Below are 25161 nucleotides of genomic sequence, written 5' to 3'. Positions count from 1 at the left end.
AGTGAAAAGTCATTTTACAAAATTCAAGAAAATGAACTGCTCTATCAGTGGATCAAGGAGAAAATAAAATGAAAAGCTTTCTTTGAAGTTTTTGAGACTTGACTGCTTTTGTGTTTGAAGCTGAGAAGGCTGCTGTAGGCTGGGATAGAGTTCAGTGTCACTTATTAAAGGAACTACTGTGTTGTGTGGAGGGTGCTTCAGCAACTCTAATTATGGCAAAGGAGCTGTTCTCCCCAGAAAGAGGAGTCTGACTCCAACTGCACTTCTCACTGTCTGAGAATGACCATTCAGCACGATTAACAGTTCTCTAAGAGTTTCCTTCAGAAAAAAATCAGTGGGATAAGTATTTGACATTAAGATTCACAGCTTTTTGACTCCTGCAGCTATTTGCCATGTGCTTGATTTTTATATGGTAAATTACTCACAATAATAACTCAGGATTATGTAAATTTAACCACACATGTGAAACCTGTACCAGTAGTTTCAGAACCAGGATCAAAGGTGGGCAGTTGCTGTCTCCCATGGAAAGGGCACGAACCTGAATGTTTCAGGATAAAAGTAAAATGTGCATTACCTTCACTCAACTCCAACTTCTGCAAAGCATAAGATCTTTGGTAGATCACTAGCTGCTAGAAAGGTGACTTTAATTTCATTCTGTCGGTCATATCAGTACATCCTAATCTTAATCTATATCTGTATCTTAATCACTGTGCTGTAATCAGGTCATGTCTTTTCAGTGTTCTTCAAAATTACTAATTGCCCTTCGTAATCAGGCTGCTTGCTAATAGTAAAGTTTCTTCTACAAGTTTCCTCTCTTGTTTGTGTAGGAAGAAGAAAAGAAAGATTTTGCTTGTAATTTCAAGTCACTATAAAATTATTACTGTAACCTATTTCCAAATTATATACACTCAGACTGTTTCATAAATTGTTTTTTTAAAAGCTAAAAAATAGAGGCAAAAGTAAAGAAGTGGCAGGGTAAAAGTCAGATGATACAATATGGTCTTCATCATAAGAAATGCATAATAAGAACTAGAAATTGTAGGAATATAGTTACAAATAATTTTTGTCTTTTGGTCTTAGGCACTGTTAGTCTTATTTTTTCCATATACAAACTACACTGCTTACTTTTGAATGGCTTTATTTATAGCAAACCTTCTTACCAACCTACATCTCTCTGGTCTTCCTTTGCTCTTGGTGGTCTTTGTATTTGGCAACTACTTTTGTCTACCTCACATGAAGGAATAAAGTCAAATTGTTCGGTGGCACAAATTCACAGCTGTCATTTTGCATTTGCATGGTGCTGAAGTGCTATTTCCTTTACCGGAAATAGCCTATGTCTATGCATGTGTTTATATGTCAAAAACAAAAATGTATATGTGAGCTCTAACCACTTGGAATGTAATGCTGAGCAGCAATTCTATTGGAGAGAAACCACAAACAGTGAGAAACCTAGTAATTATCATAAATCAGCATTAAAAAATCACAGACTTATAAAAAATTAATTTTATAATGCCACTTCTAAACAGCAAGGCTTTAACTCTATTATTTAAAATGTTGTTGAAATTGTTAAAATACAGAAAGCAGTGTAACTTGTTGACACCAAATAAAGTGTTTTCAATGTAAATCAAGAACATTTTGTGAGCTGGTTCTCCTGCTCTTGCTGGCTACTTAAATGCCTCAACTACTTCTGAAAACCTACAGCAGGACAACAGAAAAGGAAAACCGTAAAATGCAGTAAAAACCTATAATTTATGGGCTATCTCAAATTTCCTGAGGAACTCAAGCTAAGAACAATCTAGTTTTTATCTCTGGAAGAGTGAGAGCAAACTGCTGATCCACAGGCTGGAAGCTCTCCATTTCTAGTAGAATGCTCAGCAAGGCAGGCATGAATAGACATCCTGTTTCCTCCTCATAACAGGAGGAAAATGGACTACAAAATTCAGGGAATAAAATTTAAAATAATGGGAAAATGAGAAATAAATACCTGGAAAATGAGTATCATGAAAATGAGAATATTTCTCTTTGCCCCAAATCCCTATTTACTTTTACAGGTAAAAAAAACCTGTGAGTTAGTGAAAGGCTCTGTGTGTTTATTAAAAAATATTAAGCAGTAACTTTGTACTCCCCCATTACATGCCTGGCTGCAATGGAGAATTAGTGATACCCTTTTCCACTTTGGTAGGAATGTAAACAACTTCACAACAGATGTTCTTTATAAGGACAAAGCCTGCTATTTGCATTGTGATATCTCTGTTTGAGTCTTACATCCAAGATTTTGTTTAATTCCATCTGGAAAGGCTTCACTGGATCCCTTCAGCTTACTAAAGCAAAGATTATTCTTTTATGGGTTTAAATCTAAGTTTTCCATTTTCTTTGGTCAGAGAACACACCACCTGCTTACTTTGCTGATTGGTAGCTGTGCTGTTATATAGGGATCCACATTATTCCTCTGCTGTGGTTTAGAGTCTTAAATACATTTCAGTTGTTTCTTTTACTGGGTCAGAAAGTCTATCCTAAAACTTTTATACTCTGCTATTCTGTTATACTGTGCTGTTTGGATAAGCAACAAATGCGGCTCTCATTTTGAAACATATATCAGAGCTTTTATTTATCTTGGCATAATTGTAGTAACTTTGCTAATGAAGAAGAAATTTTCAGATCTGGAGTCCATATCACAGTACAAAACACAGCCTTGAATTTGCATTTTCATAGTGAATTTTCTTAATTCTTTATATGGGAGATTGGAGTTTGCTTTACATCAATACTGGTTACCCCTAAGTTGGCACCCAAGGGAAGCTACAAGATAAACAGCGAATAAATACTTCTTACATTGTAATTGTTGGTATCTTCCATTTATAAAAGACGGGTTTTTTAATTTGGTATTAGCAGAAATGTAAATAAATTATCCATTATGTTGTAACATCCTGTAAGAAGATGGGTGGTAGCATTAAATCCTCTGAAAAAAGGGCTGTTAAAGAAACACTTTTGAGGACTGGGACCTTCATGTAAAAAAGTAATCTTGGGTTGAAATGCATTAAACAGTGTGTTGAAAAGACTCTGTTTTAACTGATTAATTACAGTTTGTTTCCTATTAGCATATAATGCCAGTATGCCAACTGCTTTGTGTCATATAAATTTTACCTTAATCATAGAAAAATATTTATAAACACCAAAGGAGAAAGTAATAGTTTTATAGTTAGTTAATAAAAGATTTTTTTTTCTATTTCAGTCAGTTCTCAGAAGTTCACATATAATCCTGCTAAATTATCAGGTGAGCAGCAGTCATTATTTCTTCTAATATATTTCAGATTTTTTTAAAAAATTGTTCTTAAAGCTCTGTTGCTACTTGATGCTGCACTTGTAAGAAAAAGAGTATGTGCAGATGACTGAAATGAAATGGCTTTATTGTCTTTATTCATAACAGGAGTGTTATTTAGTGTGAAGTTAGATAACTTTTATCCTTCCACTGTATGCATTAAAGCCAAATCAATTTCTTGCACAATGAGAATAACTCTCACATGAAACCAAGAGTTGTCCATTACACTTTTAGGCTTCTCTGGTAATAGTTTCTTCATAAGATGAATTTTGTGGTTCCATCTGTGTTCTTTCTGAAACACATGACAACTTCCTTAGACATTCAGAAGCATTGGATACAGGCCCATGAGCTGAACTAGGCAGCAGCAGAAATTATTCCATATTCCATGCAAATGCCCAGACCAAGAAAGTTTGAGGAAAGGCTGTCTCAGTTTGACTAAAACATAGACCCTGGATCTGGAAACTAGCTGCATGGAAGCTGCATGGTCTCATAAAACCTTTTCTCAAAATAGGGCCAGATGGTATTTTTTAGTGACAAACTGTTTTATAAGAAAGTTTCAATTCTAATAATTTATTCTAAAAAAAAAAGTCATTGTCCCTACTGCCTCAAAATATCCTGAGCAGTTTCCAGAATACTTCTTTCTTGAGGGTATTGTGGAAAATGTATGTTCTACCTGCAGGTTTTACAAGCTGCTTTGTAAAATCCAGTCTTATAGCTGTATCTCTATAAAATTGGGCCCTCTTCATTCTGCACAGCCCTTTGCAGGCAGAAGGTACATATTTAATAAAGACTTAACAATAATAAATAACACTACATAAACTTTATTGCCTATTGATCCTGGTGTTATGCTGTAATTTCATCTTTTTTAAAGGTGGCATAAAAAAAAGAGAACCCAGAGTTTAGTTTCTATCCCTTCCATATTCTTTCCCATTGAAGCTTCTGGAAGATTAGCCACCTTTAATCCTGAAATTTTCAAAGGCTCCATGGCACACATCTGCATACATCTGCCAGGACTCACAGCATAGGCAGGATAATAAAAGCATTCCATTCAAGTAGAGTAGAAAGTCACAGCTGCTGTAGGCATGTATTATCAATTGTGCCACATTCATAAATTAATAATTTGCATTGTATTACAGTCACTTCTTTCCAGAAGCATTAAACATGTCAATTCACAGATTGTGTGAAAAGTATATAAATAATTCTGCTGGGTTTGTCTTTTTACAGCTTGTCTTTTGAAAAAGAAGATAACAGAAGGAAAGTAAACGGAATAAGTGGCAAAAATGTTACTCCTTTAAAAATAATTACTCTTTTCTCATTTTGAAAAATAAATCAGAATATTTAAAATATCTGCACTAAGTCAATTCTTTGAACAAAAAATTAATATCCATAGTTGAGACAGCAGAGTTTATAAAAATGAATAACACACACTGCTTTCATATGTGTTTTCATGCATGTTTTGGCCTATTCCTCTTTCTTTGAAAATATCTCTCATATCGAAACTACTGTTGATGATGCTTTTAACCCTGCTCTTCCACTGCTAAAATAAATAAATGTGTCCTAAATGCCAATTTCAAAGCAGCTGTTGTTGGTTGTGAATGCTGTTAGATCTCCCAGTGCCGGGAAAAAAAAAAAAAAAAAAAAAAAAAAAGGTGTTTAAGGTACACAGAACAATGGAATTTTTCCCAAATGAGCTATCAGCTGAATTTAGGCTATAGGCTATCAGCCTATTTACTGCCAAAAAATGGAGAGGGCTAAACAATGCCCATTTCAGAGCATTGGAAGAATCCTGCAATGCTGATTTGCACTGAATGCATTTGTAGGGATTTTATGTGTATCTGTTCAATTCAGGGCTATCTCAATACAACTAAAGACTAATAATGTTATTCCCTTTATTCATGAAAAGGAAAAGAGGTGGTCAAAGAAAATGCGGGTGTGATGGTTTGACCTCAACACCAAGCAAGGTCTTAGGGAGTAGATTTTGAATGAAAAAAAAAGATTATCAAGAACCTAGAAGTAAATGGAAAGTGGGAAAAACTACAACATGATCTTATCAAGGAAGGATTGTATCAGACTAACTTAATATCTTTATTTGATAAGATAATTGTCCCAGAGAAGAGTAATACAGTAGACCTAATCTACCTTGATAAAATAAGGCATTATATTGTTTGGTGTAGAAGTTACTGAGAGTGGAAAAGATGAGCTTTAATGAAGGCACTGAAGATGGAAGAGGATCTGAGTGAAGGGTTATATTAAAATATGGTTCTGTTAAAAATTAAATATTAAAATGAAAGGAGTTTACTAGTAGAATTCTTCTGAGATTGATCTTGGCACTGATTTAAGTAGTATTTTTGAGCTTGGTGAAGGAAGGAGAACAGGTATGGCATTAAGAGATGACACAAAATTGGAATGACTAGTGTATCAGAAAAAAATAAATGACCTCATGGACTGACAATTGGAAATCTAATAGTACAGAAACAAGAGGGAGGTGCTTGAGAATTAATGTCATGTTCTTCTAGTATAACCTGGTGTCTTGATAATTGGTGTCAATAGTGAGGGGAAGAGGTTTAATGCATTAATCAGCTGTGGTGTGACCATGAGCCACGGTTGTGTCGTGGCCATGCAGCAGTTTCAGGGAATATTGGATGAAGAATCTTCAGTGAGGGCTGTTAACAAAGTGTTAATTTTGCTTTACAAGGCACTGGTAAGACAACTCTCAGAATATTGTTTACAGTTCTCATGACCCACATTGATGCATAGCAGGTGCAGAGTGGGCTGGTTTGGGGAAAGCTGTACCTGTTTTTGCAGCTGAGATGGAAATAGCTTATCTGGCAAAACAAAGCTTGAAAGGGCATATGGCTTTCTTTATAAGTATGTGTGAGGGTAGATGTGAGGCAAGACGACTTTTGTGTTAAAGGATAACACTATTTCAAGATCAGATACTTACAAAAAATTATGAATAAATGAGAAATTTAAAAGAAGGTTCTTGGCAATCTGTGCAAAGCTCTGGAACTGCTTACAGACAAGGTCATGGAGGCAGGGACTTGAACTACTTCCAGATGGAAATTTATAAATTAATAAAGGGTATGTGTGACATGGTGAAGAGATCATGTGTCAGAATATAAAGTGTGGGATATAAAACTTTGGATACCTACTGACATTGCCAGGGAAGCTTAATTGGAAACTCATTTGTGTACTTTCTTTACACAGTCCCTTAAAAGAAATGTTTCTAACTGGCCCACATGCCAGTCCTTCTATTTTGCGTTCCCCAGGACTTTTATGTTCCTTCTTGGTGCACAGTATAGGAGAAAGGCACTGCTCTTTCTTAAATATTAAGATTAGAAGCAGGCAAAAATGGAGCAATTCTTTAGGAAGTCAGGTGTTAACTGGATTTAACCTACCTGTAACCTATGATCAGGATTAAACTGATCACCTGACTGAGATTAGGAAGTATTTATTCTCTAAATCATTGTAGTTTGGTTTATTGGGGGTATTGTATTCCTCTCTAACATAAACTGTCTAAAAAGACATAAAAACTGCTGCCTGGAAAGAAATACTTGGAAAATGGTAGTGCTTTATCTCATTAAATGTATAGGGGCCCTACAGCAATTAGGCTCCTAACTCACCTGTCATAGGTAAGTGGATACAATCAGATGGGGTGTAAATGTGCTATATTTATAATATGTAATTCTAACGATTGTTTTTTATACAAATATGGGTCCTCAAACTGTAGGCCACGTAGGACATAATTGTATAAAAAATCTACTGAGTAATTCAGTGTGAATTATCCATATCTATGCTTGTAGTGGTTGGGTTGACATCTTTCTTGCTTACTAATAAAAACAAGATACTTGGTTTATCTCCATACTGCTTCTTGTATTCTGAACAAGCGTACTTTGAAATAATGCAGTTCATTTTTCATAACCCCTGCAGTGGTGTCAGTTCTGAGATGAGGTTTATCTCTTGCAATCTGGGAGGGTGAAGTTTAAAACAGGTTTTATTTTTGCCTTTTTTTTTTAAAACACAGGTTACTAAATGACAGTATAATCTACTGCTACTCAGTCTTTCCCTCTCACATTTCTTGTCAAAGAAAATAGCAGATTCATAAGTCAGGTCAAATCAAGTCTGTATCTGTTTTTTTGTGTCTTGTTTTGGTAAACGACCTTTTAAGACAAATAATAAAAATCTTATAAAGGCACTATAAATATTAATATTATATAAAAATATTCAATGGAAAGTAAGTTATCCTTAACATACCTTACCCTTAGGCCTGAGACATCTATGGAAAATTCATGTCTCTAAACCTGCCAGTCCTCCAAAATCCTCTTGTGTAATTTTCGGTGAATTAAACAAATGCTCAGTTGTCTTCTAGTGATGCAAACTGCAAAATCACCAAATTAGTTTTTCTTTTTTCTTCATACTGTTGTCTCTGAGGAGCCCAGAGTTACAAGCCATGGAACCTTGTAAGAAATAGTTGGCAATTGCCCGGAATACAGAACTTTCCAAATTCAACCCCCCATAGACAGAGAATGGTTTCTCCCATGCTTCTCAGTCCCTTTTGAGAGCCATCTGGAGCAGCAGTAAAATAAAACTAAACTCCTTTCATTATCATCTTTGATACATAAATCCAGTTGAAATTAGCTTCTCCCCCCACCCCCAATAAATTGTGTGATTAAATTCAAGCAGAAAACTTTTGTTGAGTCATTGTTGTGGTTTAACCCCAGCCAGCAACTAAGCACCACACAGCTGCTTCCTCAATGGGATGAGAGAATTGGAAAGGTGAAAGTCAGAAAAGTGTGGGTTGAGAAAGAACAGTTTAAAAACTAAAATCAGAATAATAAATTGGAATGAAAAGGAAAATAACAGAAAGAGATAAATAACCACCCCAAAAAAATAAGGGATGCAAATGAAAAACAATTGCTTGCCACAGACAGAATTCTGCTTTTAGCCTGTTCCACAGCAGCAGTCCCCAGCCAGCTATCCCCCAAAATTATATGATGGGCCATGGTACAGAATATCCCTGTGGTCAGTTGGGGTCAGCTGTCCTGGCTCTGACCCCTCCTAGCTCCTTGTGCACCCCCAGCCTCCTCGCTGATGGGGTATAGAAAAAAAATTCCTTGTATGGTGTAAGCACTGCTCAGCAACAACTAAACATCAGTGTGTTATAAATGTTACTCTCATCCTAAATCCAAACTCAGCACTGTAACAGCTACTAACTCTACATGGCCTAAACCAGGATGGTCATTATAAGTTGGCTTGGTTTAAGTTTTGGTCAGAAACACAGTATATTTGAAGGCAATTTCATTTAAGCATTTTTGATACCATAATACTTCTCTCTTACGTGCCCTAACCTCTTTATTGTTGTTGTCAAAGTTATTGTCATCAAACATTTATTCTCCTTTTATTCCTCAGGAAAAGTGTGATACAAACATCAGTGCTTTCAAGCCTTAGTTCCTGATACCCACAAAGTCCTGCTGCTAAGCAGACCCCAGCCTCTGTTGGCAGAAGTCTCTTACCTTTGTGAGATTTTACTTGTGTGCTGCACCAGTGTCCCAGATCACCTCAGATGGAGCAGCAAAGTGTTTGGTCACCTCCCTTTCAAGGAAACCTGAGTGGGGCTGAATTTGTAAGTCCACCCACCCACAAGATGGAAAGCAAACTCTAACTCCAAGGAGTCAGCACAGTATTTCACTGCTCATTCTAATTACAAGATACTGGATTCCTCTGCAAAACTGTTGGATTGAGACCTTGAAATATGGTAAGAATATGGTGATTTGAGTTGAGGAAGAGGGTATCCCATGGGATAAAAGGAGTTTTAAATGTATTTTTTTTCACTTTTAGCCAAGATCTAAACCTCAATTTTAAATTAATATTGACTGAGCAGTCAGTAAATTTTCAGCTTTTCTTCAATACAGTGTCTGTGCTGAAGTGAGCTGTTTTAAATGTCTGAAAAAGTATTGCTTAATGCCTGCAAGCATTGTCAGAAATCAATAATTTTGAAATTTGTGCTATTTGTATTTTAGGGTTGGCATATCACTTTAATTCAATCTGTTTACTGTAGATTAAAGGTGGGTATGAACAAGTGTCAAAAAGCACATAAACGTGTTGAATAATATTCTTTTAAATTATAAAAATAATATAATTTTGATATCTGAAATATTAGCTGGATCTTTATTGAAGCTCTGCAAAAAATGGGCAAATTCAAAAATCACAGGAAATAGCATGGCTTTGATGATGACATGGAACTTACAGATAGTGACAACTACTATCTCATTTTTTTTTTTTAGCAGATTGAAAATATTTTAAGAATAAGAAGAATTAAAGAAAAAAACCAAAAAATTTCTGACTAGCTCCAGTCATAAAGATTATAATATAATCAAATTCAGAAACCATTATATTAATCTCGATTGCTTTGGATTTTTGCAATTCTGTGAACATCATGCTTACATTTCATACTGGCAAGGTGCCATCATTGTACATGTTTAAACAAGTTTGCATTATTTTGTTATAAATAGTGTTCTACTGAATAATTAAACAAGTCAAAAACTTGGAGGGGTCACACTGTGAGCATATAGGTAATTTGTTACAGCTTTAAATTTACTATAAAGTATTTACATTTTATCTTAACATTTTGTCTGCAAACAGTTTTTTCTTCTTTCATAAATTAATAACTCCGAAATTCCTATGAAAATGAGTTCATCAGAAACTTATTCCTTTTCCTTACTTGGGGCTGAATATTCCTAGTCTTTTTGCCATTTATAAAGTGAGTTACACATCTCAACTGCTCCTGTCTGCAGCCATTGCTGAGTTCACAAATATGGCCTTTAGAAATGTTTCCCAGGGATGGATTGGGTATGGAGAAAATGGTAATTCCATATTCATATCCCTCACAGAGGGACAGACAGTGTGGAGTCCCGCAAATGTGGATACTTTTACTGCTGAGTTAGGATGCACTTTATTCTGGGATATTCAGAATACATGTAAATGACTTTCAGGACCAAATTTAAAAGTCTGCATTGTTGTTTTCCACATGAATTATGTCTGCCATTGAAACTGCAGGACAGATACAGACATGCAGAAACACTTCCTTTACTGGTGCTGCCAGCAGGTAACTCCATCCATCCAAAACAAGTGCTGTAGATTTAACTGTGCATCTGATGATGAAACCAGGGAAACTCCCTGAACAGACAGAGCTGTATTCATCCAACGAGGGCTCACAGAAAAGGGAAGAAACTGCAAATACCATCAGCTGGGACTCTGGCTTTCAGAGTCTGTCATGTTCACTGCTCTGGTGTGTGCACTGCTCCTTCAGAATTCTGCAGCAGTAGCAGAGAAGCCAAGTAATGGGATTATGGGGTATTCTAATAGAACAAACAGGTCTTGATTTTTCAACACTATTCCCATCTGATAATCAATTGGATTAAAGGAGAATTATCTCATCAAAAGGTTCTTCCTAAACTATATTAAAAACAAAAAAAAAGTGTTAATTAAGGAGATGTTCCTGATTCAAGAAATATTGCCTTTTCATGCCATACTTATTCAATACCTTTTATGATTAAACCTCTGAGTTCAAATTCTGATCTGTTTTTTCATTTTTTCTGAAGTTTTTGCAGCTACTCTTAAAACTGAGTAAACAAACCAACAAATACCTCTTCCCATCCACCCCAAATAAAAAAAAAATCCACCACAAGCCAAACCCAAAAAGCAACTTATAAAAACACACAACCCCTCCTTAAATCCCAACAAGGCACAAACTCCCCCACCTTTCCCACAAAAAAACCCCACAAAGCAAACAATAACCCCCCCCAATATTGCTGCTCTTTTAAAGGTAGAGATACTGTGACATGAAGGTGACTGCAGGTATCTGAGAATAGTCAGTTTTGGTTTCTCAGTAAAATTCTCATGGCATTCACAGCACTAGTTTCTTCCACTTCCATTTTTCCTTGATATCCTTTCACCTCCAATATAAATGTCTTGTGACTTTTTGTCCCCAAAATTCCTTACCACAGAGGAAGACTGATGAAACAGAGATTACAGAAATTAACACTGACAGAGTCACTAACCTTTAGAGAAACTTCCAATAAAATTACAGTTTTGGTGATACCATCAGGAGAAAAATTTATTTCACTCGTCAGGGCTATTCTAGCAAATGTACAGAAAATACGGCTTTGACAATCCAAGATGATAATTTTGCCTTTGGTCACTAAATTCTAAAATGGCTTTAACCTCCATACATCTTTTTTTGACTTCCCTACACAGGGCAGGTGTCAGGGCAGATTTGGTTCCACAATTTAGAAGAAGACATGTACAGTAAGTGAAAGCAAAATGTTCCTCTCTGATTTAACTTGCTTTGCTCTGTTAGTGTGTGTGTATCTAGTGTAGCATGAACAGTGAAAGCTGAATACCCACCACTAGAGCTGTGCATGTTTGAACAGAAAATCTCACCACCTTTACACACCATTCTATACACAGAATTTTCATCACTTTCAATTAAAAATGGGAGGAAAATGAATCCACATGTAAGTGAAGCAGTATGCAAATACAAGATACCAACATTCAGATTTTAACATGGATTTTCTCAGATCAAGCATCTGATTTCAATGGTCTGAAATGCTCATGTAGTTATGTTTTTAAAGCAGTGTGGATCAGATATTCTTACAGCAATAGACAATCAGAATAAGTAATTTCCTAGCTCTAGTTTTTCTGCAAAAACCAAGACAGAGATTTATTAATGTAAAGACATTTTATGTAGTATAAAGTAGGGTTACCTGTCCTGTGGCTCAGGATCGAATGGATTACACTAGCCCAAGCTGTATAATTCCAGTAATCACTGGAATTTTTAAGACAAAAGGAAGGGTACAAGTTACCAAATCATAATGTGGCCTTTGTTTAATCACATTGGCTGTCAATGTCCAGGGGATGCTAAAGGTTGATGCTGCTGATGCATTTCACAGAATCACATGGAATATTCTGAGTTGGAAGGGATCGAGAAGGATCACTGAGTCAGCTTTTAAATGAATGGTCCATTTGGGATCAAACCCACAACCCTGGCCTTAAAAGCACTGTGCTCTGACCAACTGATCCAGAAGCGGAAGTTTCAAATGATGCTGTTGTAGCATCTGAATTGTATTGCTCTAGATTCCCTGGGCACTTGAATTAATACTACTTAACAGATTATATTCCATTTTTTGGGTAATCTTTCATGCTTTTACGTAATGCATCACATCGAGTCTCCGTGCTGCTGGATCCTCCTGTGCCATGGAATTCTGTGCCTTGTTTTCTGCAAGGCAGAATCCCTATCCACGCCAGCCTGCACTGTCCCCACCAGCGGCTAGGGGACGGTGTTACCCCATTTTTAAAGTAAAAATCCCAAATCCAGGGATGGCTTTACCTAACAACCCTTTTCTTACCAATGTGGGCAAATATCAGAGCCTACGCCTTTAGATCACGACTTAAAGTTAAACGGAATCATTTCTATCAGATACCTTCACAAATAGCTGCAGTTCCATCAGCATTTTCATGTTTTCAGGGGTAACCAGTGTGTTGTGTTTCTAACTGCAAACTCTGACTTGCATCGTACTCTTTTGGTGTTTCTGTACCTATTCTACTGAATTTTGTAGCTTTATTTGCTTCATTTTTATTCCTTTCTTTTCTTCTTCTTTTTTTTTTTTTTTTTTTCCTCCTTCCAGGTGGCTTGATAGTATATCAGCACAACTTTTGGTGAGAACAGGGAAGAAAGAGTTTAGGAAAAACTTCCTGGCCAAGAAGAGCTGTGGGAATTCACTACCACGTCTGATTAAAGCCTGGGGAGAGGGGATGGGGATGTCAGACACGAAACCTTTACTTTCTTTTGTTATACTTTTACATCAATTAACTTAGTAATCTGGATTGCACCTCCACGTGTTTTTTATTTGACTTCTGTGTGACTGCTCACTGCTTACTTTGCTTTTGTTTTATGTTTTTTTTCTGATACTTACTGAAAGCTCTAAACCCAAATAAATGACAGGTTCAGTAAAAACTCAATCTTGCTTTTGTGCTGCAAAAGCCCATTCAAGGTTTTCATAAGCCCCTCAAAATTGATTTTTGGAGCACTGTTATTTAATCTGCCCTTTACAAAACTTTAATGCCTTGAGCAAATCCTTCTTGCCTTATTCCCACCAAAAGGCACTTTGACTTCATGGTAAGCAGATAAATGTAAGACAAAAAATGCAGTTCAGACTGTTCCCCCAGTCCCTAGTAATTCTCTAACTTCTCTATTCTCCCTTTCTCGTTATTGAAGAAAGCCTCCTGTGTAAAGAGTACTTTTTGTGCTCCCACAGCACAGAGACTTTTTCCCATCACTAGCTTGCTCTCCCCCACCTGCTGGATCTGACTCATTAGTTCAACTTCAGCTTTGCTTCACCTCTTCACTCCCCTAAGAATCGTATTTAAAGTTCATGGCCCTGTTCTTATTCTCAGCATACTTTCCCTTTCACATACCTAGCGGCACTGCAGATAATTCTGTGTAATGTTCCCTGGGCTCAGTGGCTCTGACTCCAATATTCTCTTGCAGGGTTCACTCTTTAAAAGGAGGTCTGTGGCAGAGATGGCAAAGGGAATCTGCAGGCTAACCCTGAGCCAGGCAATGGATTAATTCAGTCTCCTTGTCAGCTCAGGGGTACATTGTCATCCACAGACCAACCCTACACAATGCTCCAACACTGCAGCCTTTGCAGGTGGAACTGGCTGCAAAATCACATCCACTGCCTTTGAGGGAGGCACCTCTGCATGGGAACCTCTGAAGAGTTGGCTGTCACTGGTTCACAGGCAGAGGAGGAGGCAGAAGGACAGAATGCAGCAAAGTTCTGATTTTGCTGTGCGTGCCTGGCCTCCAGGAGCAGGTGGATGCTGTATCCTGGGGTATCATCCAGCTGTATCCTGGATGGATACAGACTGCTGTTGTTGCATTCAGAGCATTTGGGCCCAGGCTGCAAGGTGACAGGAAGCTTAAAACGATCCAGTGTTAGGGGTTACACTTACCTCAACCTACTTAGAAAGAAAAGGGGTTTGAAGCACTAATTTAACTGAAGTCTTAGTGTCAAAGAACACTACTATCCACATTTCTTTGCCTTTTCTTTGTGAAAAGTTTCCAATGAAGTATAACAGCTTCCAACTAGGAAGAAACCAGTAACTACAACTACATAAAGACTGAATTACTGGCAGTTAATGCTGGCAGCAACTAGCTTGGAGTATTTGGTTCTGCCTTCCACATTATTTGTACTGTAATGGCCTCTAAACAATAATCCAGTGGTGATTGTGTCATCATCCTTCCTGTAATGAAGTGTTTGTCCTCACCAGCTGCACCTTATGTATGTTATGTTATATTAATTGTTCTGAAACCTTTTTATAAAACTTGACTAGCAGAACATTTAAAAAAGCTTAAATATCTTTAAAGTATTTGCATTGAGTACTTCTGTGTGGCTTACTCTTCTTTTATCTGAAGACATTCATGAGTTGAGTGATTGACAGATACAAATTGTAAGGCAGACCTTGGTTTGACTGAAATCAACAGCAAAACATTCAATGACTTAATTTTACCCCAGGGCAAGTAAAAGGCAGTTGGAAAACACTGTGCAAAGACCCAAAGGATTACGACTCCAGCCACAGAGTGGCTAATGACGTTTTGTCTGCAACAGAAATTTATAAATAATTCCATATATGAAAGAGAAAAATAAAAAATAATAATTTCTGCTATGGAAAAATGTCCTTGTGGTTGGTAAGGAGCTGTCTCCCACCTACTGTCCTGGTTAAGGATGGATATTCTGAGCAACTGTATGCAGCATGGACTTTCTTCTTGGATCTTGACCTTCAGACGTGGTTGCATCTTAAACTTTTTTCCTCGATTAAAACCTTTTAACCTTTTTTCACTTTGGGTGGTAGTTTTCCAGAGATGAGTCAAAATACTGGCAAGAGGAGTGTTTAGATAGTATTCAGAAGTTTTGGATGCGTGTTTTCCAGCTGTTTTGTTATTTCTGAACTGTCAGCGACATTTTATTCAACTTTTAACACTTAAAATGCGAGTTCAGTTTTACTGTAACAGGAAACACCCCACAAAAGCTGTGTTTTATAGCAGCAAAAGTAGTTACTAATGCAGAGATTTACAATGTGTTGCTTTTTAAAATGCCAAATAACGTGTGTATGTTTGTATGTGTGTTTGTATGTATTCAGGACATTAATGCATGAATGGTTTTGTAAAAAGTGGCCTGGATTTCAGTCTGATTTTTAGTTGCTATACTCTGCTGCGAATCTTGTAGCTATTCTTGACTTAGGCTTCTAAATGGCAGGAGAATTATGCTACCTTTGTGTTAGATACACAGATAACTTCTATACAGAGCTTATCTGTGCGCGATAATGATGTCAAAATTACCAGTGAAGAAGTAATCATCTCTCTGTATCACTCAGCTCAATTTCTATTGAAGTGTTTAGAAGACCAACTTGTTTCATTAAATACCAGCGATTTGAAAAGCTGAAGCTGTCTCCAATCGTCAATGCTATCACCAACTTAGCACCTTCTAATTACCCTGAAATACTCCAGAAATCTGGTCATTGTCTTTGTTCCTCCAATTACATCCTTGTATGTGCAGCAGATAATAGACTTCGTGACCATATAATAGTATATGACTCTTCACAATAAACAACCAAACCACAAAATTTGGGACTTAATCAGTTTCAACTTGATATCACTATTACACGTTAGCTGAGAGAACCGGTACTTTACACAGGTTTTTTGGGTTCTGTTGGATTTTGTTTGTTTTATTTTTATTGAGGGCCATAGGTTTTGGGGCTCTTTTTTTGGGGTATAATGCAAATCCATATGTTTAGAAAAAGTGGCAAGAGAGGAAAAAAAAAAAACGAACAGCAAAGCAAACAAAAATAAGCCCTTTCCATTTGGGTTCTATGAATGTTGTACTCTCAGTATATCCTGGCATATGCTAGGCTTTTAAATAAGTGTTTTGAAGTACCTTTCAACAGTTTAGCTCCATCTGCCATCCAGTTTTTGCTATAAAAGTGGCCAGCCTGATCATCTCCCATCTCATGAGGCGACTCAAACTCCTTTAGGCAAAATTTATTGCAAGGAGAAGCAAATTCCTTGAGTCGAATGGACCAAATAGCTTGTTGACAAAACTGCCAAGGAACATATACGCTGACTTCTTTTAAAAATAGAAAAAAAAATAACCCCAAAACAACTTAATACATTTGATCACAGCCAGAACATTAAAACACCTGAATCAAATTTTCCACACATGAAAATAAGGAAATCTGGAAGCTGAAGCTATTTTAGGCTAATTGCATTTTGTTGGGTTTCGGGGGAGTGGTACATAGTAGCAACTGTGGGAAAACCACTAAATAGTTCTCTGTTTGAACCATCTGTCACGAATATGGGACATATGTTCGCTTTGTTTATTCAGGAGCCAAGTGGAAGCCGATACACAGCGCTCGGCCCCGGCCGCGGGCCGGAGCGCACCGCGCACCGCAGGGACGCGGGGCGGGGAAGGACGGGCGGTGCTCCCGCCGCCCCGGGGCCCTGCGGGACGCCCCGGACTTCCCCCGCGGGCGGCGGGGCCGGCAGGGGGAGGCCGCGACCGCCGAGCCCCGCGGACGGAGGGAGGGCGGGGAGCGGAGCGGAGCATCCCCGCGGGGCCGCCGCCTCTCCCCGGCTCGCCCGGTGCCGGCGGCGCCCGCTGGGATCCGCTCCCGCCGGGGAGCGCCGGGGCCGAGGGGGAACTCGGCGGAACCGGAGCGGCCGCGCCTCCCGCCCGTCCCAGTTTTCCCTGGCAAAGTTTGGCTGCCGGCAGCGCGGCCACCCCCGCTCCGCCCCGGCGGCGAGCGCTCCGCGCAGCCTGCGCGCCCCGCGCACCGCCCCGGCCCCCGCGTCAATAAAGTTGCGGTCGGGGGGGGTGAAGAGGCGAATTGACCCGGGGGGGGCTCGGGAAAGCCGCGGCTCGGGGCTGTCACAGGCGCTGCCAGCGGGGCTGACACCAGCGGCTGGCCCCGGCTGCGCGGCCGGGGGCGGGCGGGCGCTGCGGGTCTGGTGTGTGCACCCCATTCCCGCCCCCCGTGCCTCTCGGTCCCTCCCTGGGAACAGGCGCTGCCCACCCAAGGAGGCGACCGGCGCTCCTGCCCCGCTGCCGCTCGCTCGCTCACTCACACACATCACAGACACACACACATAAACCGTGCGTGCGCCTCTCGCTCCCGCACTGGAGTCAGCGCTTGTGCCTGCAGGTTGCTCAGACCTGAAATCTAAGGGAAAAGCTCAGCGTTTGCGTCGCTGCTCCTGCCGCCGGTGGTGGTAGCGGTGAAGAGGAGAGGCGGTTGTGGGGTTTTTTTGCTTGTTGGCTTTTTTTTTTTCTTTCCCCTTTGAATTCAATGGATCTGAACTTGGAGCCTTTAGACCTCGGCGGTATTGGAATATCTACATGCTGATCATCTTTGTTGTGACACATCAAGTCGTTTGGGGAAACCATCCGAAGACAGCAAGATGTTTCTCGTTCTCTTGTACTTCGCTTTGCCCTTAGTGGGTAAGTTGCTGGTGCCTGATTTCGGTCTGCACATGGCTTCATAAAGCAAGGCATAGGGTTTATGGGACCGGGAGCCTGATGCTTGTCAGTCTATTGTTCAGGCAGAACAGTGAAGTTTCCAGTAGTTTTAATGGCTCTGCCTCACATCAGTTAGCCCGGTCTACATAAAATCTCTGTAGGTTACAGACTTCGGTACTTGCCTGTTTAGCCTCTTGTTAAATTGGGTTCTCGCAAGTTACAGGGAAACTTTTCATTTAAATAAAATAAGGCTGCCTGGGGAGGGTGGGGGATGACAAGACCAGCTGAAGGATTACATCTTCACCTGAACCTGGCAACCTGCCCGACTGGTAGTGGTTTGCAGCCCAAACTGGTTTCCTTTCCACAGGAGAGGTTTGCGTTTCCATCCGCATGTGTCTGAGGGAGCATGTCGGGGGCACGATGGAGAGGAGAGAGTTAATGCAATTTGCTTTGTTCTCCTGCAAAAGCATCATACGTGGAGAGAAGTGGGGAGGGGGGGAAGTAACAAATTCTACCTTTATGCATATAGAACAAGCAAAAATGTGCACAGCCTTTAAAAAGTGACTGACGCAAAGACAGGCTAATATCAATCAGTGAGGATACTTATCTCTCAGAGCGGGCTGTTCCTGGATGTAAGTGAAATTACTGCAAAGTGAGGCTGAATATTTAACCCCTTAGTTAAACCCTGGAATGGAAAGCTGATTTGTTTCACCAAAATGGATCTATGGAATAACAAATGCTTGTTTTATCAAGCACATTAATCCCTCCGGGGTTTCTTTCATTTTTCTGTTTCATCAGCCGTTAGGGTTAAAAAATACTGTTTCCTTGGACTCCCCGAAAAGTGGATCTAAGCCCATGGAAACCCTGTGTGCTTTTTCCTAAGGCGTAGCATGAAGCCAGGAGGTTTGCAAGGTGCTGCCCCCGGGCTTGGCCGCATGTGCAGCGTGAGGAGGTGCCCCGTGCCTCCCGGGTGCTGCTCAGGACCTGGGGTTCCGGGCACCCTGCTCCCCCAAAGAGCGCGGGTCGCTTTGTGTCTGCTCTCCATAGATGTACTTTTGTCCGCAGAAGTGAGCGGGCTGCCTGGAGGGGAGCGCCTGGACTGCGTGAAAGCCAGCGATCAGTGTCTGAAGGAGCAGAGCTGTAGTACTAAATTCAGGACACTGAGGCAGTGTGTAGCCGGCAAAGAGAGCAACTTCAGCCGGGCCACGGGCCTGGAGGCCAAGGACGAATGCAGGAGCGCCATGGAAGCTCTCAAGCAGAAATCCCTGTACAACTGCCGCTGCAAGAGGGGCATGAAGAAGGAGAAGAACTGCCTGCGCATTTACTGGAGCATGTACCAGAGCTTGCAGGGTACGTGGCGAACGCAGAGCCCCCAGCGCAGGGTGCGGGTGTGCGGCTGCCCCCGCGGCTCGGGGGGCTCTGGGGCTGTGCCCGCAGCTCTGGCTGTGCCCCCGAGGTTCTGGCTGTGCCCGCAGCTCTGGGGTTGTGCCCGAGGCTCTGGCTGCCCCCGAGGCTCTGGGGTTGTGCCCGCAGCTCTGGCTGTGCCCGAGGCTCTGGGGCTGTGTCCCCGAGGTTCTGGCTGTGCCTGCAGCTCTGTGCCCGCAGCTGCCGGCCCTGGAGCCCCGCGCAGCTGCGGCTCCGCTGCCGGGCTGCCAAAGCCACACACAGCCAGAGCTTCCTCCGGGGACCCAGTGACCTGCCTAAACCGCAGGCAAAGATAGGGGGACGAACATCACAAAAACAGTCATTTGGAGACATTCTTTTAGTCATGTTAAAACTCCTTAATTAGGACTCACCTAACAGGACACTGCGACTAGTTTCTTAGTCTTTTTGCTGAAAGTTAAATATCATGTGAGGAGAAGATTGTTTTAAGTGGAAGTTTATGTTTTCCTTTCCTGTATTTACTAGCAGTATTGCCAGAGGCAGAAAAACCCCAAAGTTTATGGTTCCTACAGATGGGCCACTTAGAAGAGATACGGCAGTGATTGACTCAGGACTGCTCTGTTGCTCATATTCATAAGGCAAATTTCTCTTAGTCTACTGAGAACAGTCAGGTCCTCATATGAGAGACATCATTTTTAGTCCTGTCTTGCTGTGGCCCTGGAGTTGAAGGTGCAACCTCTCACTTCAGTGTGCTCCCCTTTTAACTTTTTTTAAAGTTGCTTCTGCAAAAAGGGAAAGAATCCCTTTCTGATAATTCATCCATATGTTTTAATGAGTCCATATATAATTTTTTTGCTAAAGGTAATAACAGACGTTTTCTACATCATAAAATGTTTCTCTCCAGCAGCATCTTGTCAGCCGTGTTTCATACCAGAGATGCTAGTTTTTGGCTGTTAGCTGAGCTTCTCTGAAAAAGAGCTCTGCTGTTATGGTGAATGAAGAGGAGCATCCTTGCTACAGCTTCTCTCCTGCTGGCATGAGATGGGACAGTCCCTGTGATGTCACAGGCTGTCTGCAAATTATGACCTTAGCAGGGAGGAGGGAGAGAAGAGCTCAAGTGACAGGAATAAACAATTAGCTTCTTTCAGGTGTTTTTAGAGGTAATTATTTGAGAAGAAGTAGCCATATAAACTTTTTAAAAGGATTAAAGGGGAGTACTTTTCAGTGTTATGGAGTAAACATAAACAAAAAATCTTATCCTGAATTCATGTGTAAGAAAAACATCCAAATATTTTTTGTCCTTAGGAAATGACTTGCTTGAAGATTCCCCTTATGAGCCAGTTAACAGCAGACTATCAGACATATTCAGGCTAGCACCAATGGTATCAGGTAAGCAGACTTGAAATTCTTTACTTAACACGTGATTTTGTAATTGAATTATGGAACTTTCAAGCAGTACTCATAAATAAAAAGAAATTATAATGGCTTCCTGGATTTAGGAAGCTCATGATATAGTTGCACAAAAGAAAAGACTAATTGGTTTTGTAATGAAAGAGTGCTTGGCAGGATGGCAATTTGTATTCTTTTTGAGTCATTCTTGACAATAAATGCTAAATTTTCCTGTAGGTGGCAATCTGATTCCCTGCGTTCCCAATTTACAAATCAGTTCCTTTTTGGGAATTTGGTCAGTGTAAGTTACCTCCCATTGACATTACAGAAGATCAGAAGATACATCTTTCAAATGCTTGCATAAGGGAATGCTTTATAGTTTCATACAGTTTTTAAGAAAAAGAAAATTCAGAATTAAAGCTTGTCTTCTTTTCTGGAACTGCTGCCTTTTTAAAGAGCCTATTCACGACTTCCTCCTTTTTCTGTTTCTTCTTGTTGCTGTGTGGCTGCCTTTCAGAACTTTTTTGTGCTATTTTGAATATGTTGCATGGGTATTAAACAATGCTGTTGGTTCTTTACCAGCCTAAGTTGTTCTCATGTGAGGTCACATTTACTGAAAACGTGGTTTTTTGGGAGCATTCACTGGGGTTACAGATTGGAATTGCATTTCTTTTTAGGAGCTTCAAAAAGTCTTTTTTGAGGATGCAGTCTGTACTTGGGATTTTTATTTGTTTAGCTCCATAAAACATACCAAATGTGCACAGCTCAGTGTATTAAGTTGGACAGTGCTGAAGCTCTGCTTAAATGACATGATATGGATGAGCATTAGGAGATGCTTCTTTAAAAGAAAGGGGGAAAAAAGACCAAAGAGAGTGACTTGACCAGTTTACACTTTTTAGGACTCAAAGTCCCATTAAAAGCCAGGGGTACTTAGGTTGTTAAGTATTTAATGGTACAGATTTTCAAAGGCATATAGACACATAAAATGTAGATAACTGCCCACTGGGATTTTCAAAAAGGACTAAGTGATTTAAATAGGCGTTGGATGCCCAGGCAGTTTTGAAAATTTTAAGTGCTTAATGCATCTTTAGGTATCTTAATGCCTTTGAAAATCGTCCCTTTAGTCACTTTTCAATATGTGACTTCAGATCCTTACCCCATACATCTTTTGATGAAAGCATTGTCTTGTCCTGTTTGGTGAGCAAGCCTGTTGGAGAAATGGTAGAGAGCGAAAATAAATGTCTGAAAAATCTTTATTTCTTTTATTTTTTATTGCTTAAGACTCCAACTTAATATAAAACCAAGACAAAATCAGTGCAGAGGAGTTCTGGGCTGTTTTCTTAAAGTTTAAGATCAGCCTGCCTGGGGCCAGATTCTAACATATCTCAGCAGTGTCGTGATCTCTAGAGGAATATCCTATCTGCATTCTGCCTTTCTGTAAAATGTATTTTAAAATGTTTTTTTTTAGGGTCCTCATTTACTTGCAGAATAATTACCTTAAAAATTAATTTTCATGCACCTATTCAGAGCAACAATGAAGTAAGATATAGTTGCCAACAGATGATGTCCATCCTGCCACAGTTAGGACTCATCCCATGTTTTCAGTGCCCCTCAAATTGCTGCTCCCTTGGTCGAAAGTTTCAGGTTTACAAGGATGGGAGGCCTAGAACTCAGAGTGAGCAACAAACAAAAGTTGTCATCTAGAGGAAAAACACCAGTATTTGAAAGTATTGTCAGCTGAAAGAAAAAGATTAGCAAAAGCATTTTTCTTATTGTCATGGTTACTATTGCATTACATTCTTTAAAGCTCCTTAGCCTTACAGGTTTTTTGCAGAGCTCTGCAAATACAGCAGAACTTCATAAAATTTGATTAAAACAAACAAAACAATCCCTGTACAAGTAGTGTTGGCAGGGGTTTCATAACTGGTGTTCTGCTAATGTGGACATTGTGTTTATAGATGTTGCTGCAGTGTTCACTCCCATTAGTTCTGTGTAATTAAAAGCAGCAATTAACTCTTTCATACCACAAAATCCATTCTGTGGTCTTGTATTACTTGGACTTATATCAAGGGTAATGTCTTTGCCACCTTTTGTATTTATTTTTGTGGTACTGTAGAAAAATCACTAATTTTCTTTTGTGCTAAGTAAAAGGGGAAATCATTGGCTGAGATAACTGTTTTGTGTCAGATATGTACACTTTTGTAGTGTACATAAGCCTGAAAAATGAAGGACAGTTTTTAAAACCAGTTAAAGTCGATGTAATTCTCTTCTGATGTTCAAAATTGCTTCCCCTATGGAGACAGGATGCCACATTCTCTTTATTTCAAGCATCAATATGTTGATTTAGGAGAAAAATCAGGAATATATGGCTAAACCTGTTACTAAGATTGAGTCTTCCTAGTTGAAAGACTGGGCTGTCTTGTTTTTTTGTTTTGGGCATATCTAGGTTTGAATGTTTTTTTAACTACTATGTCAGATGTGGTGCTTCTGCCTCAAGGGCGTGAATTTCTTCCTGTTAAGCAGCTCTTGAAATTGCTGAAGACGTGTGTGTTAGTTTTGGAGGGTAACAGATTTGGGTTAGCTATTATGATGTAAAGATTTTGCTTAAACAGACATTTTTGCTTGAACCTTTGCAACTTTTGAGAGGTGAAAACATTTTAAGGCCATTGACTTCTGTCACAACTACGGTAAATGCAAAATCTGTTGATTGGATTTCAGAATTGAGTTTCACACTACATTAAGGGGTGATGCTTGAATTAGTAACTTCTTAAAGCTATCTGTGGCTTTTTACTACCTGGAGAACATTTTGCCTCTTAAATTTGAATTGCAGTTGACATTGAGCTTTGCCACTGGAAGATATGTTATTATTTTGGTATTAGGTGATACAGTATAGTGGTCAGCTCAGGTACCTTGTAAGAAAATATCTTGCATAAAAAATGTAGCTGTACATATCTGCAGAAATATTTAACAAAGTAATGTTTCTGAAATGTCTCATTCACTTCAACAGAAAAGGGAGAGCCACTCCATCTGAATAAAACGCCTTAAGCCATGTCTGTGAAGTGGTTTAAATAGAATTCTCAGTGTTAAAAAGAGTTGGCTATTTAGATCAATGCATTTAGGGTGACAAAATCCTCTCCTCCCATGGATTCACTTCTGAGTTGCCCAGTTGTTCATAGGCTTATTATCCCATTGTTCAGCTTTGTGAATCTTCTTTCTTTTACATCCATTATGTTTAGAAATAATCTTAAAAGAACAGGCTACATGAATCAGAACATTTGTTAAAACACAGTGTTTGCTGTTAATCTGTGGAGAATTGGTTGGTTACATGCTGCTAGTTAGGCCTTGTTTCTACTTGCTAAAGCACAGGACTGGTAGAAATTAATTATTTTGCCACTATTCTTGGTGTAGTAAACTGGTTTTGCAGTGTTCCTTTTGCATCATTAGCAGATCAGAGAAAGAAAATGGCTCATCTGATTTTATGTCAAAGGGAATGTTCTGGTTCTCCTGTTCTCATGAGAGGCTGTCTGATCTAAAAACTCTGGGAATCTTTTGGTGTAGAAGATATGTGGAAACTTATATTTAGAAAAGGATGTATATTGTATTTGTTACAGTAAACTTCTAAATTAAAACCAAGAATTCAGTAGGCAGCACAGCATGTTGGGCTTCTTCCTGGAGTGTATCATTCCCTGTTAGAGCTCAGCACAGGAAGGTACCAGCTTTGGTTTGCCCACTGAATGAGCTGTAAGTGCAGACAGGAGCAGTTATGGTCAGTAAGGTGGCTTTTTATTGTGTGGAAGAAGTTGAGACCATACAGTCAGCAGTGCTGGGATCCCAGGAGTGAGTGTGTGTGTGCTGGTGGCTGTGGGATGCACAAGGATGGCTCTGGGTCTCCCTCTAGCATCTCTCCCTTGCTCAGGAGACTGGGTTGATCAATGGTTTACCTAACTTCCTTTGAGTTTTTCAAAGTCTTTTAGGCATGTTGTATAATTTATTCAAAATTCACAAAGTTGATTATGGGGAAAGAATGAATCCAGTGTGCAAAACACCTTACTGAGGATGAGACAGACTTTTCCCTCTCCCCAGTATAAAACCAGCTCTGAGTATTGATGGCACCTATTTTCCCCCTCCCCATTATATTTTTCTTCTCAGGGCTGGGGTAGGGACATCACTGACAGTGAACTGCTGGTGTTTCCTTGGAAAAGTGTCCATCAGCAGAGGTGGAGGAGGAATGTTGGGGCTTTTCAATCTGAATCCCCACAATGCAGAGAAACAGTTTCCTTCTCTGTGTGCTTCTCCTTGTACCTTCTCCTCCTGCTATTCTGTTGAATTAGAGCAAACTGTGTCATAGTGAATTAATATCCCCAAAACTTTCATTACCCCCAAAATTCTTTGAATCAAGAATGGAGGGTTTCCCTGTTCATTTTTGGAATTCTTGATCTGATGTGAGAGCTGTGTTCTGGGTAACAAGTCCCTGACACTTTAATTATTATTTACTTC

General features: G+C 39.7%; 2 protein-coding genes across 2 annotated transcripts in view; both read left to right on the top strand.

Moving 5' to 3' along the window:
- LOC113459632 (uncharacterized) overlaps nucleotides 1–17526 on the top strand; it is a 102539-nt gene extending 85013 nt beyond the window's left edge. The window contains exons 2-5 of the mRNA XM_074545291.1: nucleotides 3230–3271; nucleotides 8726–9071; nucleotides 11573–11623; nucleotides 13003–17526. Coding sequence (XP_074401392.1) covers nucleotides 16732–17526 — 795 coding nt within the window. The 5' untranslated portion in view covers nucleotides 3230–3271; nucleotides 8726–9071; nucleotides 11573–11623; nucleotides 13003–16731. The remainder of the gene's footprint in view (nucleotides 1–3229; nucleotides 3272–8725; nucleotides 9072–11572; nucleotides 11624–13002) is intronic.
- GFRA1 (GDNF family receptor alpha 1) overlaps nucleotides 17415–25161 on the top strand; it is a 134075-nt gene continuing 126328 nt past the window's right edge. The window contains exons 1-3 of the mRNA XM_005489829.4: nucleotides 17415–17874; nucleotides 18958–19242; nucleotides 20581–20664. Of these exons, the coding sequence (XP_005489886.1) occupies nucleotides 17835–17874; nucleotides 18958–19242; nucleotides 20581–20664 (409 nt within the window). The 5' untranslated portion in view covers nucleotides 17415–17834. The remainder of the gene's footprint in view (nucleotides 17875–18957; nucleotides 19243–20580; nucleotides 20665–25161) is intronic.

This window comes from Zonotrichia albicollis, chromosome 7 (genome assembly GCF_047830755.1).
Source record: "Zonotrichia albicollis isolate bZonAlb1 chromosome 7, bZonAlb1.hap1, whole genome shotgun sequence".
In the NCBI taxonomy this organism is placed as follows: domain Eukaryota; kingdom Metazoa; phylum Chordata; class Aves; order Passeriformes; family Passerellidae; genus Zonotrichia; species Zonotrichia albicollis.
Note: the sequence above shows the minus strand (reverse complement) of the source record. Positions and strands in the feature narration are given on the sequence as shown.